Genomic DNA, 19,211 nt, shown 5'->3' with positions numbered 1-19,211 from the left:
GATCTATTAATTAATGAAGGTCACTTCCACAGTGGAAAGAATGAAGCAGGGACACTACCCCCATCTCCAGACTCCAAGTCTGGGGTCTCCCAGGAAAGAGAGGGGATGCTTCTAGGCTCATGTCCACAATAGTCCTGGAACTTCGTGCCCAGGGTCCCCTGGGAGACACCACGTAGTGTCTCTGGGATCCTCCAACCCCCACTTTCAGGGGGATTGTGGAAAACTGATGGGTCTTTGGGCCAGAAAGATTCTTCTGTCTTTAGGTGGAGTTTGCTGGTTGGGGACAAGATCCTTGTTAAATATGAGAAAGGCCGACTTGGCACACACGGGGAATTCTCAGATTCACTGTGCACCTGGTTTCCCTGGTAACTCTGGCATGGCTGCCTGGGTACCTCTCAAACCAGCTCATTCAGAAACTCTGGGGGTGAAGCCCAGGTATGGATACACTCAAAAGTTCCACAAGTTTCTGCAGACAGGATTGAGGATCCCTAGAGCCAAGAGTCTGCACTCTCTTTACTTCTTAAAATGTGATGGGTTACAATTAGCCCTCCATAACCAAGGGTTCCGGATCTGCCAATTCAACCATCTGTAGATGGAAAATATTTGAAAAAAAAAAAGAGTTGTGTATGTATTGCTGATGTATAGATTTCCTTCTTGTCATTTCCTAAACAATACAGCATACAAGTATTTATACAGGTGACTTTCAGTATAAAGTGGATATGTATAAAGGTGGTATGCAAATACTAGGTCATTTTCTACAAGGGACTTGGTCATCTTTGGATTGAGTATCTTTGGGGAGGTCTTGGAATCAATGCTCCATAGATTCTGAGGGACGAATGTACAACCTGTATGTTCTAAACTTGCAGATTTAAACCTCATTATGCTTCCCAACTTAAGAACAGATAGAATATCAGAAAAAAATGCATTATAAAATGAAATCTACAAAATTTTCTTTGAGATTTAGCTTTCCCGTTTTCTTTTCTATTTTATATACACATATGTCTCAAAATGATTTTATCCCATATCACATGGCCTTCCGACTGCTAACAAGAATAAATTCATTTTATCTAAACTTAGTCTCTGAGTTCATTCACATCAATACTAATAAATGTTTCCAAACAGGGATATAAAGTGGGAAAAATAAAAAATAGTGGCCTCTCGTGAGTTGACATCTGTCACTAGTTGGCTGAGGCTGGTGCGGATTCATTTGTAGGGCAAGCCAAGAAATGTATCCAGGGGAATGGAAACAACTCCACATAAAGGAAGGGTTCGCAGATGTGAACATCTGTGTAATGAAAGAGAGACATCTAAAAATTTCCCAGATGTGAAATACTCTCCGCTTGGATCTAAGAGACATCACCCAGCCAGATAATGGCCTCATAAAATCCTCCTGACTCTTTCAGAATATCAAGACCTTCCAAGGAAGCTTCCGAGGACTTCCCAGGAATTTAAGAGGATGATGCCTCCTTCACCTGTGGCTCCAAGATGCATCTTGATGGGATCATCTTTGGTCGATTATCCAAGGATTCTGTCAGTAAGGGTTTTCCTTCGGATTTGCTTTGAAGAGGAGAGAAGGACAGAAAAAGATCTTGGAACAGGAACGTGGGCCCAAGACCTGCTGCGTCCTGTTCCGTCTTCAGGGGGCCCAGACTCAGGCCAGGGTCATGCAGTGGACATTGTGCAGAGCTACAGTTGACCCGGCTGCCGATCATGTGGTTTATCTGCTCTTTCATGACTTCAAAGGCTTTCAGGATAAAAAATGCACTCCTAAAAGGGAAGGTCCGTTATTGCTTGTGGCCTGCGCTTGATCATCTAGATATTTTACAGATGGGACCAGAACTGGGCAACTTTATTTTTTTCCCAAACAAGTGTTTTCCCCACCCCGAATCGTAAATGTCCCAGGGCTTGATTCAGGGCGATATTAAATCAAGGATGAATGTTCTAACAGAGGCCAAGGGAAAAACCTTAGGGGAAAACCAAGGAGAGGAAGCTACTCTAAACATGTCACCAGTTGAGTTTAAAATGACTTTTTACTCCCAGCATGAGCCTTCTGGCAGGTTCCAGAGTCAACCGAGGAGCCCGCTGCTCCCCGGGACTTCACAGTCCTATTTAGCACTCAGGATAACTCTCGGGCACTTTGTATCCCAAGGTAGTTTAAAGCCATTAATTAAGAATTCAATTAGTTGTTCAATTTAAGTAATAGAAAAACTGTCTCTAATTACAACTGGCTTTTCCCAAGCCTCTCCGGAGGATCAACCACTAAATATAGGTGCAGCCCTGCGTTCTCAGATCTCTGACCACTCATGATAGAAAAGTGATTCTTTCTGGCTATTTTCTTCCCTCTAGAGTCTTCTTACTCAAACTGATCTTACTTTTGCCCCAAAAGCAAAATAGATAGCTTCCCCCAAGGTAGAGCTGATCTTGCTCTCTTCTCCAGTCTGAGCAGGTGTCTTGCATACAGCAGGTGCTCAATGTGTGCTTATTGGGTGAGACTTTCAGGAGAGGACTTTCCATCTTGCATTCAGCTGAGGAAGAAACCTTTGGATTCTTGCCAGGACTTAGTGCATGGACCTTGGGATCCAAAAGATGGCTCCTCCCATAGCATGAGCTGGGGCTGTGGAAGGTGTCTGCAGAGCACTGGTTCTGGGCTCCCCTGGCCCTCAGGCTAGCTCACTGCCCTACTGAGGCACAGACACTGGTCAGAAGGGGGCCTGGACAGGACAGCTGCTGGGAATTCCATACAGTAATCACCACTCTGGTGGAAAATCCCCAAGTGCCTCCTGTGTTCCTGTTGGGAGGGACCCCCATGTGCTGATTTGAGGTCTTCGTGTTAAAATGATCCACAGATTAGCAAGTCCGGAACCATTCATGACAGTCTCCAATTTCATGACAGTCTCCAATTTCAGACGCCCTGGAAGAGTTTTGCCTTAGGTTGATGCCCCTTGAGAGCCCCAAAATAAGAGTCCCAGGTTCTCCAGAGACTCCGAATGACTAATGTCTGTTTCGTTTGGATGCACCCTAGGTTGGGTTCCAAGTCTGTCCCGTGACAAAGGTGAGCTCCCAAGTTTGTCCTGACATCTGCAGAGGCAGGAAGACTGTACGTACTGAGATCTTTTTTTTTTTTTCAAGAGAATTTAGGAAAGAGTGAGGAGGAAGCGGAAATGATGATCGTGAACATTAGTTAACAGCAAAGGAATAGAAAGAAATGGACAAAGACGGTTGTCTCCGTTCCACCGAGTTATGGGGTCAGTCCTCAGAACCACCTGGTAACGTCTCCAGGGATGGCCTGCTTAGAATAAAATAGTTGCGATGGCTAGAGGAAAACACAGTAGTTCACAGGGGAAGGCCCAGAGAGCTTCCTCAGTCTTCTGGGAACCAATATCAAACAAAGCTGATCGGTGCCTGGGAAGACCTGCAGTAATCAATGGATTTTGCTCAAGGAAGAAAAAAAAAAGTTCCTAAATCCCAAACTGTGCTAAACACATTTTGGACTATTGTTTTGGACTTTTGGAAGGAAAATCACTTTCTGTACATTCATGAGAAATCATCTCCCACTAATGAAGTACTAATTTCAGACTCTTCATTTTTCCCTCTGCAGGTGTTTTGCTCAATGTCCTCTGAAGAGCCAGGTATGGGGGTCCTCACGGGGGCAGCAGCAGAGTCGCCCTGCCCACTTCTTGTCCTGGGCACTACCTTCCTTGCCGGGTAATGCTCGGCTCGACTTTCCCTTTTGCCCGTTCTGTTGAGAGCAAGAGGAATGTGGGAGAAGGTGAGAACCATACCTAGAAGCTGGAGGTCTCCAATTCGCGGGGTTAAAAAAAAAATTTAAAGGGAGACTGTATGTCTTAACTAATTCCTCTTTTCCCTGGTGTTCATGAACTAAAATGAGTATTTTTAGGGGCCTGAGATTTAGAATGTCATTTCTAAGATACCCACTGGACGGTTGGTGTGGACAGGGTCATGTTATTTGTGTGGCCGGGAAAGTGGGCTTCCTAACAAGCCTTCATTCCTGTCGTCCAAATGGATAGCTTGTCACATCTTTGTCACATGATGAGACGACTTGCACTCACGGACTAAGGCAAGCAGAAAGATGTGGTGGATCAACGTGCGGCCATTCCCCGTGGCTTCATTTTTAACATGGACCTTCTATGTCCCCGCGGGATGATACTCTTGGGTGACAGTTTTTCTCTATCAGGATCTCCTCTCCTCGGCTGCTGAATGTGGCAGCAATGACCACTGCTGGGGAAGGACACGAGGCTGCTTTGCTGGGTGGAGGGAACCTTCTCTGAGGCACCCGTGATGGACAGGTCCACACTCCATCTCTGAAGCTGTCCAAGGTCCCATCTCCATTCCCAGGGAGACCTGGTGTGCATGCCCCTCCATCCCTTAGCTGAGACATCTCCATTAGTTCAATTCAGGGGGAAAAACAAAACACAAAAACAACCCTCTCCAAGCCATAAAATGAGGCAGCCTCCGGAAACTTCAGGGAACACATGGATCCGTGTGTTCTCAGCTGAAACGTCCCCACTTATGCCATCTTTCCAATCTGGCGGTGTGGTTAGAGGCGAGTAGGTGAAATGAGGGCAGGGAAACTTTTATCCTCTGGTGTGCGGTTTCTGGAAAGCCCAGAGTGGAATGTTTGCTGAGGGTGACCTATTTGGAACCACACCAGCGACTTTTGAAACACGGAGTTCTGGATTTCAGTCAGACGCACATTTAAATCCAAGTCCGGGGGAGGAGCCAGGGTGCAGAGAAAGGCTGGCCTCCCTCCTGGCGTGAAGTCATCTTTCAGGAACTGGAACCTGCTTCTTGGGACCCCGTAAAGCAAAGACTGTCTTTGAAAAATCACCCGCTGGTTCCTCCCCATTCAGAGCCACAGGGCAGGGATGTGGCGCTGGGCATGTGGGGTTGCGGAGGGCCCAGTGGGCTCCATGTTTAATTGGGAAAGTAAAAAGATACAACGGTGTACTTATCCAAAAGCATTTCCCTCCCCCCCCCCCAAAAAAAAAAAAAGAAAAAAAATCTGTTACAGAACAAACATAATCCAAGGAAAGACTTCTTGTTTCAAAGGCTGCGGGGACCGGGGGCCCACCCATCTGCCACTTGTCACCCAGGGTCAGCCTCAGCCTTTGGCCAGGAGAAGACAGAACATGGGGTCACTCATCCCCTCCCTGAGCTTTTGCTCAGGTGAACACATCTGAGGAAGGTGACTTCCTTTTCCATTTCCTGGTGTGTATTTCTTCCCACTTGTTAGCCATCTAGATGAAAGAAGTGAGGTCTGTCCTCCCTCTCCTCCCCCTGGACACTGGGGGCAAATGACTGAGTCCTGGGGGGTGACTGCCATGGGCAAATAGCAGAGAAGGGGAAAATTCCATCTGGCTCCAGCGTCTGGGCCACGGTTGCTGTGCCGAAGGCAGCTGGAGGAGGTCAGGGGCGAATGGGCACCAGCCTCCCCACCGCCCCTGAGTCTAGAAACTTCCAAATGGAGAGTGTGAGCTCATCAGCAAGGGCAGAGGGGCTTTTGCCCCTCCCTCCCCCAACACCTACTGACAGCTCATGGCCACTGGGTCCCAAGCCCAGGCCTGCAGGAGGAGACGTTGAGGGAGCCAACAGAGGGGAGCCTCTTCTCCACAGATTTGAGGGTCACAAAAGCCCTTGCCGACTCAGTCTGGCCCTCTCTCTTCCCTGCTCTGGGGCCTGCACACTGCTTTATTCTTTATTTGTATTTTAATTGCATTACAATTCTGGACACAGAATTGTACGTATTAATGAGAAGCCAAGTCATGTTCCACCCAGGTACAGGATGCCCAGGGGCTCAAGTCAGGGAACATCTGTATCTGTATCGCAAACACGTATCATTTCCTAGAGGTGAGGACATTCTCCATCCTTTCTCCTAGTGTTGTGAACAAATGGCCACCCTCCTGTGCAGCAGCACACCACAGCTGATCTCTGAACCACAACCAGCATTCCCTGGTCCACTTTGGGCCCTTTGCCTGAGGGCCTGAGAGCTCCCTATTTACGCTCGGACACTCTCGTCTCCATAAAGCCCGTCTAAACTCTGGCTTGCACAACAGGCTCCAGAGGGACACTGCATTCTTGGTTTTGAATTTTCTACTTTCAATGCTGTCCCTGCCATAGCAGTAACAGTAAGAAAAAAAAAAAGTCGCACATCATTTCTACACGTTCTTCCAGGCAAACAAACACTGTCTCAATTTGAAGTGAAAATAAAGCTTGCTAGTTTAAAAAAAGCCCAGGTATTCAGAATGCAGCAATTTCCTTGAAATCCTCTAAGAGGTGATAAATGACAGGGTGCGTCAAAGTGATAGCTGGCAGTGTTTTCATAAGAGGTGTGGAAATGTAAATTCACAAAGGATACAACTGCTCCTCACCAGCCAATCACCGATTGGTTCTTTAAATAATCAGGTGTGTGCACTGTTGTCATGGGGACACGTGGGAATAGCATCCCATAATTCCCAGGTTCAGCACTCTGAGAGATGTGGTGTCTTTCCCCTCTGTGCATCTGGTTGCTTAGGATGTGCTGCTATTCTGGCTAGAGTACGTGCAGTTTTTAAAAGAAAATTGTGGCAAAATGCACATAACATACAATTATTATTATTATTATTATTATTATTATTATTATTATTATTATTATTGGTGCTGGGGACTGAACCCAGGCCCTTATGCATGGTAAGTCTGTACTCTTGACCACCATCCTGTTTTTAAGTGTACGCATGTGATTGATGCACTTCTCTTAACATAATATCAAGGTTAATTCACGTTTGTGGCACAAGTCAGAAATTCCTTCATTTTTAAGGCTGAATAATATTCCATTGTAAGGATATACCACAGTTTCTTTACCCATCCATCCACTGATGGACACTGGGCTACTTCTACCTTCTGGCTATTGCATATAGACATACATGAACGTAGGTGCACCAATATCTCTTCAAGTCCCTACTGTCGCTTCTTTGGGGGTATACACCCAGATGTGGAATTGCTGGGTCATGTGGCTGCTCTGTGTTTAATGTTATGTTCAATGTTTGTATGTTTAATGTTTTGAGGAACCAGCCTGCACATTTGAATTCAATTCCAAACCACCACTACATTAACTCCACAATAAAGTTGTCTGAAAGCCTTGCCATGGAACTCTCCAGGGAATGGCATTTGGTGTCACACTAGTCCAAGTGTATGTCACGAATCCTGGAGCCCAAGTCCCCAGTCCTTTGGGCTGCACATTCCTGGGTCTCAGATCTGCCTTAAGGTAATGGCTGAAAATCTGCATTTTAACTAGTTGTCTTATCCAAAGACCCACTGCACTGGCCGGGCGGATGCTGGGTTTTCTCTATGGTGTCTCTTAAACTGGGTTCTTTAATTGGGGAGCCCAGAAAACCACCCAGCAAGACACCACTGACTTCTTTGTGTAGCTTTTAAAAACACTCATGGCATGAAGTTGGGGCAGACCTCGCAGACGAATAGGATTAGACATGGTCAGGCCTTGGCTTTGCTCAGGTTTGGGGGCGCCCTTTGGAAAGCTGACACCAACCGTCACTCCAACCACTTGAGTCCCTGAAGCCTTGGAGAGGTAGGTTCCCAGGGGGTCCTCCAAGTCAGCCAGGGAGCCCACTATCCAGGCAAAACCCTGGACACTGTGCCTGAACATCCCTCTGGCAGGATCACACTATTCAGCATCTAGCTGAAGACTTTTTATAAAACATGTATTCATGCAAACAATATGCAACAAAGGATCATTCGAAGTTGGAGGAAAAGAATTTCCTGGCTAGCCCCAGTGTTAGTTAGGACTCAGTACTATCACCGTGGTTGGCGCTAACGGGACCTGGGACTGATTTGGCTGGAGTCACAGACCTACGTGGGTTCATCGTCAGACAACAGGAATTAAACCTGCAGCAGTCAGTGCTGTCCTCCTCTTTGCCCTGGGTCCCTGGCTGCCCTCCCTCTCTGTTCTGCAGCTCATCATTCTGTCTTTGTTTTACTTTGGTATTTCTTCTCCTTCTGCACATCTCTCTTTCCCTCCTTCCCTGTCAACACTTTCTCCTGTCTTTGCTGATTAATGTGATATCAGCGCTCTCAAAGTTCTCTGTTTTGTGTTGCGTTTTGAGGAGCACAGCAAACAAGATGCAGGCCTTTCTGTGATCTGTCCATAATGAGACTGGGTTGCTGAATGACTGGCACCAGACCTGTATTTCCATGTTGCATGGGTTCAAAAAGTAAAAAATGAGCGTTAAGTCTAGTTTAGGGTTCACATCTCTGCAGCCAGAGTTTGGACAGTTCCTTATCCTAGGAGTCTTAGAAAATATGACTTCAGTAATGGCTTCTCCTCCTTGATAATTGACCCAGTGTAGATTGCTGGCTCATGGTCAAATAGCCCCTTTACTGTGCATTTGGGCCACAGGGAGCACAAGACCCCAGGATCAGATCTATTAAAGCATGCGCTCTGCAGGGCTTAAAGAGGGGACCAGAATGCAGAAAGCAAGGATCCTGATCTCCATGTCATAGTGAAGTCCTATTCTGAGGATTCTGTAGGCTGCTCTTTATTAACTGTAAGTTGTTTCTCACAGGGCAGAATTATTTCATCAGCTTGAAAAAATAAAGAAGCGAATTGCCTGCCATCGAAGGGGACATTGTGCACCGGCACAAACAGGTGTGGGAGTGTGTTCTGGAAAGGGAGAGAGCGCTGATGAGCCACAGGAATATGCATCTTGGGAACAGAAAAATCGAAATGCAAATTGGAAAAAAAAAGCACACATTTTCCCCTCTCCTTCCCCCAGCGATTCTTAGGATTCTTAGGCGGTGGCTCATGTGCACGTTTGCATGACAAAAGACACTGTGGGCAATTATGGGGACAATTAAAGCTTACCATTGTTGTAAGATCGAAAATTTCCTACAAATTTTATGTATTCATAAGTTGGAAATTCCTTTGGGTCCAAGCTGCCTCTGAGAAGATGGCAATAAAACTCTAAATCGTTGTCAGCTGGGCCGTTCAGGGAAGAAAAGAGAAAGGAAGAGGCACATTACACAGATTCTAGACTAAACAAGTGGTGTGTTTGTGAGAACTCTTAGGGGACTTGGTCCACGCAGGGCCAGCCCATTTCTGTCCTCATGACTAACTTCAGAAGGTGGCTTTCTAACCTTGGCGGCACAGGGTTCTCTTCCCATTGTTCAGAGATACTCCTCCTTCTCTACTTGGGCCCAGTTAGTCTTCATTTGCTTGCAAATGTCTGTGGTCTGTTGTGTCGGCATTGATTAGTTCCGGTTGTTTTCAGACGGTATATTAAAACCAAGCTGCTCATCTAGAGCCGCTCTCTTTAATTTAATCTTTTTTTTTTTTTTTTTTTTTTTTTGCTTTGCTTTGAAGTCAAATCAGATGTACGACCGGACAAATTATTCATGGAAAATGGACTGAGGCTGGAACAAATGCGAGCATCTTCGCTACTGTGTATATTTCACATGCTTCATTAAGTGACATGAGGTTCCCGGGCACCGAGGCCGGGCTTCTAGCCACGTTGCCAAGTATTTTGGTAAAAACTTTAAAATTCCATCAAAATGCAAATGGGTATAAATAACCAGATGACAGCCTGGGGAAGGCAGACTTTCGGTTTTTGACTTAACTCGTTAATTTACCAGTTGGTTATTTGGTATTATACAAATTTAGCATTCTAGTGTTTCCCTAAATAAGAAGATTATTCACAGATTTTTTTTTGCACTGTTTATTACCGAAAGACTCTCGTGTAAAAAAAAAAAATCTCGTCATACATGCAAAAACAAGTTGTTATTCTTAAGGTCTGTGCCTTCAAATTTTCCACATAAAAGCTAAATGTCTTACAGATTTCCGACTCCGGTTTTAGCTTTAAACTTAAAAATATACCTCAAAGGATCTGGAAAACGTTCTGAGTCATGAGGAAAATTATTCTTAAAATTAGCCCTCCCTTCTTAATTCGTTCTAACCTCCTTTCCAAAGTCAAATTCTTATCTTCAGACCTGGTTAAAAAAAAAAAAAACAGTAAAGTGAAACTTACATTTTAGGAATTCTGGGGAGGGGGATTCCGTCACAAGCATATGGGAAGAAAGCATTTTATAAACTTCGGAATGTTCTTGTTCTGGAAGGAAATTTAACAAATTCTGATCCATGACATCCGACTGCAAAAGAAAAATAAAGAACAGAGGTGCACACTCCAGGGTAGTAAGAGGCAAAATGGGGGGCTAAAACTGTGCCTGACTCCTCAGGATCAGATTCTGAAAGGGGAAGTTCAAGGTCTTATTAATTTTTATTTATTTATTTTTTTGGTACTGGGGATTGAACTCAGGGGTGCTTACCCACAGAGCCACACCCCCAGCCCTTTATGTTTTTTATTTTTGGACAGGGTTTCATTAAGTTGCTTTGGCCTTCACTAAAATGCTGAGGCTGGCCTCAAACTTGTGATCCTTCTCCCTCAGCCTCCCAAGCCACTGGGGTTACAGGTGTGTGCCACAGTACCTGGCCCAAGATCTGATTTTCTGTGAGCACTCCCCATTCATCACTCTGTAATCCTAAATTGTGACCGAAAAGGTTTTATAGGGTCTGGGGGAAGCGCTCGGAGCTAGAGCACCTGCCTAGCATGTCCAAGGCCCTAGGTTTGATGCACAGTACCATAATTTATTTTTGAAAACTTAAAAAAATTAAAAGAAAATAAATAAAAGAACCACAATTATCCCTTGGTATCCTCTGGGAATTGTTTTCAGGACCCCTTGTAGCTCCCCAAATCCATAGACATTTAAGTCCCTTCTGAAAGATGTTCTAGTATTCATGTAGAACCTGCCCACATACTCCTGTAGACCTCTAATCATCTCTAGATGACTTATATTCCTAATGCCATGTAAATGCTCTGTAACTAGTTGCTACGCTGTATTGTTCAGGGAATAATGATAAAGAAAAAATACACATTCAGTGCAGACAGAATTTTCTTTCAAATATTTTCAATCATGGTTGCCTGAATCATTGGGTGCAGGTCCTCGGAGCCCTGTACTTGCTCAAATGCGAATGTGCTACTGTCCATGGGCTGAGGAAAGACTGAATGTCAAGTCTAACAGATGCACACAGAGGAGTCCTCCTCAGGCGTATGGCGCCCCATCTGCTTAAAATTAGCCCTCCCTTCTTAATTCCTTCTAACCTCCTTTCCAAAGTCAGATTCTTATCTTGTCTGTGTCCTGGCTGGGGTGGTGAGGCCACGTGGAGCCCCAGGGAGAGCCCCGTCACTCATTCAAATGGCCCCAAACAGTACATGGGGTTCCTTTCTTGACCTTTTGGCCAGCAAAAAGCAGCCTGTTTATTTCTTAAAGGTCTGGAACTGAAGGAGTTTCACATCCCACCCCCCTCCCCCCCGAGTGCCTAGGTACTAGGATCCAACCTAAATATAAGATAGAGTGTAGATACAGCCCAATCCAGTAAAGCCATCTGTGTGAGTCGGGGTCTGCATCTGTACCACCCCTCACAAGACCGGCTGACCACCTGTCCCCTGAGCACTTGGAAGGCGACTAGTCCAACTAAAGAAATGAAACTTTAATTTTATTTAATTGTAATTGGCATTTCATTAGCCACATGTAGCTAGTGGCTAGCCTACAGGAAAAGGCAGGTAAGGGTTCAAAGTGGGGAGAGGGAGGAGGCAGGCACATCTCTCTGGCTTCCTCAGATTCCCTCAGTAAACTCATCTACTCCCACAGCATCAAACGTCTTGGTACACATTTTTAAATACATTTTTAAATTAAATATCCAACCAATCACTTGCTTTAATATATATATGTATATATACTTTTTAAAATTTATTTATTGGTTCTTTTTAGTGATCCGTAACAGTGATATGTAACAGTAGGGCCTCACTAAGTTGCTGAGGCTGGCTTTGAACATAGCCATCCTCCTGTATCAGCCTCCCAGGTCTCTGGGATCACAGGCGTGCGCCACTGCTCTCGGTCTGTACTTGTATTTCAAAGAGATCCCACTTGTGATCTGAAGGGACAGGGCCCAGGAAGCCAGGCCAGAGATGGTTAGAGTGTGCATGGGGACAGACGGGGAAAGGGAGTCCAAGGCAATCCACTCAACCATACTACACCCGGGACTGGTAAGACTGGTCATACTGGTAAGGACTCCTCAGTGCTCAGACTCTGTTTGGGGCACTGGGAAGAAACACCACCAAGTCCCTCCCCTCCTGGAGTCAGCATGATAGTGGGTGTGAGGACGGTGGACACAGCTTGGTGGCCGACTGGAGGACAGGAGGAGAGAAAGGAAGGACTCAGGATGGCTTAGATGGAGACACCAATTTTTAATCTCTACGAAAAAGACTCTGTGGTCTTGACTGCAGTTCAAGCCATTTTCCTCTAGTTTTCTTTTTTTAGCTGACGACTAATGTTCATGCATGAGAGTGACCTTTCCTCTTAAAGGTATTTCAGACCCATGAAAATGATAACTAAGTCACTCGGTGCTCCTCTCCTGGACTGCTCCATCTGAAGCCATCTCTCTCAGGGCAGGTGTGGCAGAGAGTGAGGTTGGGGTCACTGGCCTGGCCATCCTCATGCTGTGGGGCACCTCGGGCAGCAAGTCTGCCCAGAACAAAGATGGATGGAGGTGGGGGAGGTGGGTAATAGGAGGTCATGAGCATTAGAGTCGATTCACAGGGCTCAGAATTGCCTGTGGCTTGTACATATTTGCTAGCATAGGACCGTGATGCCATTTCCACGTGCTGAGTACTGCCAGGAACAATGACAATTTGAAAATCTAAACCCTAGTGCCGATAGGAGAATACATCACATCTGCGGTTGAACCGTTCCTTGAATGAGCTGAGCTCTGTTGATTAAAATAATAGCAGTCACAGAGACGAGGGAGGGAACCTGCCATCTACAGCCATCTTTGAGTCTGAGTCATTATCAGGACTGTCATTTACCTGCATCAGGCAGGAGCTTCTCTCTCCCAGCTTGCTAATGCTTTAGGGAGCAGTTGGCAGTTCCCTGAGCTTCGCCAGGAAGGCCTAGTTGCACCCCGAGCCTCTCCCGTGTCCCCCCCCCCCCCAGGGAGTCTCGCTCGAGTGCCTGGGGATGAGCTGAAACCACTGCAGGACCAAGGGAACCTCTCTCCCTGGGACCAGTAGCACCGGTTCAGTGGCTGGCTGGGTGGGATGCAAGTGGGCTGGGTAGACATTCAGTCCTGTAACATCCCTGAGGGGCCCCAGGGGACAGTTCTGGCTGAAGATATGTGTCGGCCTCACTTAGAAGGCACAGTGTGAGAGGTCTGGGGACTCCTTGACTTAGGAAGCAGCAGGAATGGGCTCCTTGGGGCCTTGAACTGGTTAAGGAACCAAGAAGTCAGAGGCAGGCTCGAGACGCTTAGATTCAATTGAGATTCGAATAAGACCGATGGCCAGACGGTATGAGAAGAGCTTTGCCCTTGGTGCATTGAATTAACTAAATATAGTGCTAAATATAAAGAAAGACTATGTTCATTAAAACACCTCAAAGAGGGGAAAGGTAAGCCACAAAGTGAGAGAAGATATTCGCAACACATGTATCCATAATAAAAGGCCTAAAATTAAGGTTGCCTGTTATGCTCCTCCTTGACCTCCGATGACCTTGGCAGGGCCAAACTGCAAGTTTCGTCCCCATGCTGCCTCAGTGGATAGGGTCCCCCAGCCAAATACCCTCCTTCTCAAGAGGACTGGGCACGTTCCTGCTCATTTCCAAGTAACAGGCTTAGCTTCCTGTCGGCCTGTGGAATCACTCAAATAAACCAATCGTATGCTCCAGGCAACCGGGGTCACCCACTGTCTGTTATTACAAACCTGCCTCCCCCAGCCCCTGCTAGCCCCTGTGTGGCCCTGTGTGGTGTGCGGTGTCCTCCACTGAATATGTGTGACTCGACCTGCTGTCAGTCTCATCCGCCCAGGGTTGGGTGTTGTGTGTTCAAACGTCCCCATTGCCCCGGGATAGGGTGAATAAGAGGCCCTTGAAACTGTCCTTCACCAAGGACTATGTCCAGGTCACGGAAAGCGTGCCTGGAAATCGTTAGAAGAAGAGTCCAAAAGTTTAAGAGTAAAATGTCAAAAACAAAATACACGCTGCATAAAGATATTTCAGCAAATGATAGATCACACATGCTATGGTTGTCCCATAAGAATAAGAGGTACCTTTTACCATACGTTCTCTCCTTTGGTGTGCACAAATACTTACGGTTGTGTCACAACTGCCTACAGTATCCACTACAGCTGTGTGTGGCACATGGGTTTGATGCTCAGGGGCAACAGAATGTAGCCTGTTGCCTAGGTGTGTGTGGGGTGATATCTAATCGTGTACCATTACTGATGGGCAAGACATTAATTAGTGTAGTGCACCGATCTTGATGTTCTCACAATGACGAGATCACCTAATGCCACCTTCAGCAGAATGTCTCCCTGTCATGAAGGGAGGCATGACTGTACCTGAGCAGCCACTTTACAGGAGATGACATCCACAGGGCCAGTAAACAGGGAAAGACGCAGTCTCACTAGTAATGAGCTAATTAAAGCTAATTAAAGCTCCATGAGTCGCCTCACACACTAGATTGATAAAACCTAAAAAGTCTGACAGTACCAAGTCTGGTGACGCAATCACCTGGAACTCTGCACTCTGCTGGTGGAGGGAACACTGACGCAATCAATCACTATGGAAATGGTCCAGTTGGGTGAAGTAAAGGTGAGGGAACACCTGCCCCCCCACCCCCTCAAGCTGACACGCTGAAAGCCAGCAATTCTACACCTGCTCTGTTCGCAGCACTACGGGGAGATTGCAGAAGCACTGGCTGGGAGTGCCAAACTGGAACAGATGCAGGAATTGTAGCACGTTCCTAAAATGGCCCACTGCATTGCAGCCAGAACCAAGGACCCCTACACCAGACAGGGGAAGAAGGATGAATCTCCTAAACAGGGTGAGCACAAGGAGAAACCACAAGGCTATTTCCCAGGATTCCACTTAAGCTAAAGGCAATATAGGCTGAACATCCCTAATCCAAAAATTCAAATTCTGAAACTTTCCGAGCGAGCGCTGACATCATGCCACAAGCAGAAAATTCCATGCCATGAAATCTTGCTTTATGCACAAAATTGTTAAAAACGGTGTATCAGGGCTGGGGCTGTAGCTCAGTGGCAGAGAGCTTGCCTAGAATGTGTGAGGCACTGGGTTTAATCCTTAGCACCACATAAAAATAGAATAAAGGCATTCTGTCCATCTATAAATACAAAAAATAATTTTAAAAAACGGCATATTAAATTACCTTCAGGCTATGTGTACAATGTGTATATAAAACATAAATGCATTATGTTTAGACTTGGGTCCCAATCCCCAAGATTCCTCATTGTGCAAATATTGAGCTAAGTGCTAATATTCCCCAAAAATGAAAAAAAAAATCCAAAATCTGGTTCCCCAAATTTCCGATAATAGATACTCAACTTCTACTCAATTAAATCTTAGTGATCAATTAAAAAATTTATGAAGTTACAAAGAAAAACAAGCAAATGACTTTAAAAGTCAGGAAAACAAGCCACGCCCAGTGGTACATGCCTATAATCCCAGCGGCTCAGGAGGCTGAGGCAGGAGGATCACGAGTTCAAAGCCAGCCTCAGCAAAAGTGAGGCCCTAAGCAACTCAGCGAGACCCTGTCTCTAAATAAAATAAAAATACAAAACCAGGCTGGGGAGGTGGCTCAGTAGTCAGGTACTCCTGAGTTCAATCCCCAGCACCAAAAACAAAAACAAAATTAGAAAAACAGCTGCTTCTCGGTGGAGGTGGGATGTGATAAAAAGTCGTGGACAGGAGCGCCTGTGGTCTCAGCCCTGTTCCATTTCTCAACCTTGGTGACATTTACCTGTAGGCTTCTGTTCACTTGCCATGTATTTAAACATGAGACATATGCTGTATCCACACATCTGTATGGAGGATCCATGAAAATCAGAATGCATGATTAAAAAGGAATCTAGTGATCTGACTCGTGACCCACTTCAAGCTGCAGCCACACCTGTCGACACCCTGCCAGGCCCAGAAGTCACCTCTGACAGAGTGGCCTGGTCCAGCAGGCAAGGGCAGGGTGGGGAGGGCGGGAGGGGCTGAGGGATGTGTCCTGGAGAGTGTGTCTCAGGGCCTGGGTCCTGCTGTGCCTTTCCTGGTATCCTAAACCAGGGGCTCTGCCCTTTCCTGTGAGGGCTCCTCCTTGCTGGGACCCTGCCGTGGGAACAGGTCCCACTTTGTACTCTTGTCCTATGCTTTCTTCTTGCCGAATGGAGCTTTTACCTGGCAAGTCAGTCCTGTGGGGAAATATTTTTTTAGTCTGTGGATCTTTCCAACTTTCTGAATGCTTGTGCCTTAGAGTATTTCCTTTTGGTGAAATTGGGTTATCTATGCCCACCTTATCTGCTGCAATCAGACTGCTCCCCAATTCTGTCCAAGGCATGTGGCTGGCTCCCCTTGAACCTCTCCTGAAAGTTTGCCATCCCAGAGGCCACCTTTAGCCCTGGGTCCTCCAGAAGCACATCTCTTAGCTCACACTTCTGCCTTGACCGCCTGTGTTAGTTCTAGACGTCAAGGAGGCCACCGAACCGTTTTGACTTTCTCATGACATCATTTTCTGCTTCACATCTTTCTTTTTCTCTGTCAAACTAAAAAAGAAAGTTCTAGGATATTTCTCAGGCATGGAAAAAGTTCTGGTTGCTCTTATTTTTATTTTTATTTTTAATTTTTATTTTTTTTGAGACAAGGTCTTGTTCAGTTGCCCCAGGTTGGCCTTGAACTTGCAACCCTCCTGACTTAGCCTCCGAGCAGATGGGATTACTGGGGTGGGCCACTGCCCCAGATTTTCTGGTTGTTCTTCATTCCTGCATCACCAACAGGGGACCATGGGGCAGGATCCCTTGTGTGCCAGCCTGTGCTTGTTGTGACACTGATAGGGATTCTGTCGCTGGGGGCATTGACCTCCTGACCCCTGCTCACCCTGTGTCCCAGCCGGCCATGTCTTCCCTCAATGGCCACCTCTTCCCTGTAGGCTGACCATCACCTGTGGGGTCCTCACTCTCTCCCTACCTAACCACCCAGCACAACTGGGGAACTTTCAACTTTATTCTGTCCTCTGCAGGGTTCTGAGTAGTGACTGAGCGTCAGGCTCTGGAGCTAACGTGCCTGAGGTCAAATTGTAGCCCCATCATTGGCTGGCTGTGGCGCCTTGGGTAAATTACTCTACCTCTCTGGCCGTCCACTGTTTCCTCTCCTATGAACAGGGGCGATGACCAACTTCATGGGGTTATTGAACAGAGGAGTAAGGAGAGGGAATATGAAGTGGCCCTTACTCTGTGCTGGGCACTGTTCCAAGTACTTTTTACATATCAGCACGTGGAAGTGACTCTTCAAGGTATCTGGTATATAGTAAGGGCCCAGGTATGGTGTTAGTGGCTAATGATTGAACAGGTGGAATTCTCAACAAAAGTGCAAACCCTGAGGGAAGACAACCACCGGGGGCTTTAGAAATGCTCCACGCTCTATGGATAGTCAAAAGCAGAATTTCTCCATTGCAACTGAATCCTTGACACCAGGCAGCCTCAGGGGAGGGCTGGAGGCCTGGTGTAGGCCCCGGAAGGCGGAGCCCACAGAGCTCTGACTCCCAGACCAGCCAGCTGCATGCTGAGAGGACTTGGGACATGTCCATCCATCCCAGCCCCTGCCTACCCACTTGCAAAGGACAATCCTGGTAAAGACAGGATCAGGAAAGTTGAACGTAAACTGAAGCAAGATGTGGGGGTGCCTATCCCGGGGCTCATCTGCATGGGGCAGGGTGAGGGGAGGTGGCCTGGCTGTCTGGATGGTGGCCTGCGTCTCTATGTAAAGACACTTACTGAGCATTCAGGTGGGCTTGGCATTGACCAGTTGAGTTGGGGGGTCATTTCTGGCCCTTCTAGAGTTAGGAAATAATTTACAAAGGTGTTCCTAAATGACCGCATAATATCAAGTCAGAATTCCCATCTTACTTTCTAAGTCCCCTCTGCCATATATAGCAACTGGGTCATCAGATAATTACAAAAGCATAAAGCAGAGCAGTGCAAATCCTGTTCACCCAAACAGCGCTCAGGGCTCTGGGCTCTCCTTGCTGGGTCAGTAAGCAGGTCACGGCTGGTTGTTTCCAGCCAGGGCCTGTCTCTGCCCCCGTTGGTTTCTGCCATTCAAAGCAAAACACAAGATCCCTCCAAAGAGCAGCCCATCTGCCCTTCTCTCCCTGGCCATCCTCAGAGGAACCCACAGAAGCCACACTAAAGGAGGGGGTTGCATCTACCTTCATGGCTTCCAGCTCATCTCTCTCCTCCTGGACGGGGGAGGCAGCCTCACCTCAGCCTCTTTGGGGCTGAGAGGGAGTCCCTTCTGGCACCTCTGGGCCTGTCTGTCACCTTCTGACCTCAGGAAATGGGCACCACACAAAGTGAAACCCACAGGGTTAGATTATGGTGTCACCGGACGGCATCTGCCCAGAGAAGTCAAAAATGCCTTTCTGGCGTGACACAGTGACCAAAGGAAAAGTGTGCTTGGCAGCTTTGAAGGGCACGTGGTGTCACTGGCAGAGATGATGGGGCAGCAGCTTCTGAGGACCAGAGAGACCCAGGACGAGGTGGAACCCTGGGCCCTCAGCAGAACCGGGCTCATCACCCCAAGGGGGAGGGAAGCTGCCCACAAAGCAGGCCCATGCTGTTCCCTGGGCAGCTGTGGCAGAGAAGGGGGGGCCACGCCCTGTGGGATTCCTCCTGGCCCAGGATCCCTAGGTGGGAACCCGTCACATAAACTGGCCACTATCCACCCATGCTCAGGGGCGAGGAGAAGTCTGGCCAGGGCTCGTTGGGAGAGGAGATAAGAGAGGACATTCCATCCGGGTCTGTCATGTGTGATACTCCTGGTGAGCTGCTATTCAAGGTCAGGTTCTGTAGGAATAAATAATGGTGTGGCAGGAAGTGGAAGACGGGCCACAGGGCTCTGAGGGGTGCATCCTCTAGTAACCTGGTAGAGATCTGAGGGTCATTTCATCCTGAGCCACGGGGTTACCAGAGAGCCAGCAAGGCTTGTGCAGAGAGGGGGAAGGGAGGGGAAGAGTGGGAGGGACATCTGTCTGTAGTCACCCCCAAGCCTGGCCATCTCTCTACTCACCAAGGCCTTCCCAGACTCAGGTCCAA

General features: G+C 47.1%; 1 protein-coding gene across 2 annotated transcripts in view; it reads right to left on the bottom strand.

Annotated features, from left to right (window-relative positions):
• The window catches only part of NPAS2 (neuronal PAS domain protein 2), a 156,036-nt gene that overhangs the window by 30,337 nt on the left and 106,488 nt on the right, over positions 1 to 19,211 (bottom strand). For both annotated transcript variants that reach the window (XM_081264274.1, XM_081264273.1), the window contains exons 6-7: positions 10,035 to 10,155; positions 8,876 to 8,989 (exon numbers count right to left, since the gene is read on the bottom strand). In XM_081264274.1, coding sequence (XP_081120400.1) covers positions 8,876 to 8,989; positions 10,035 to 10,155 — 235 coding nt within the window. The remainder of the gene's footprint in view (positions 1 to 8,875; positions 8,990 to 10,034; positions 10,156 to 19,211) is intronic.

This window comes from Spermophilus citellus, assembly GCF_964194105.1.
Source record: "Spermophilus citellus genome assembly, chromosome: 13".
Lineage (NCBI taxonomy): Eukaryota > Metazoa > Chordata > Mammalia > Rodentia > Sciuridae > Spermophilus > Spermophilus citellus.
Note: the sequence above shows the minus strand (reverse complement) of the source record. Positions and strands in the feature narration are given on the sequence as shown.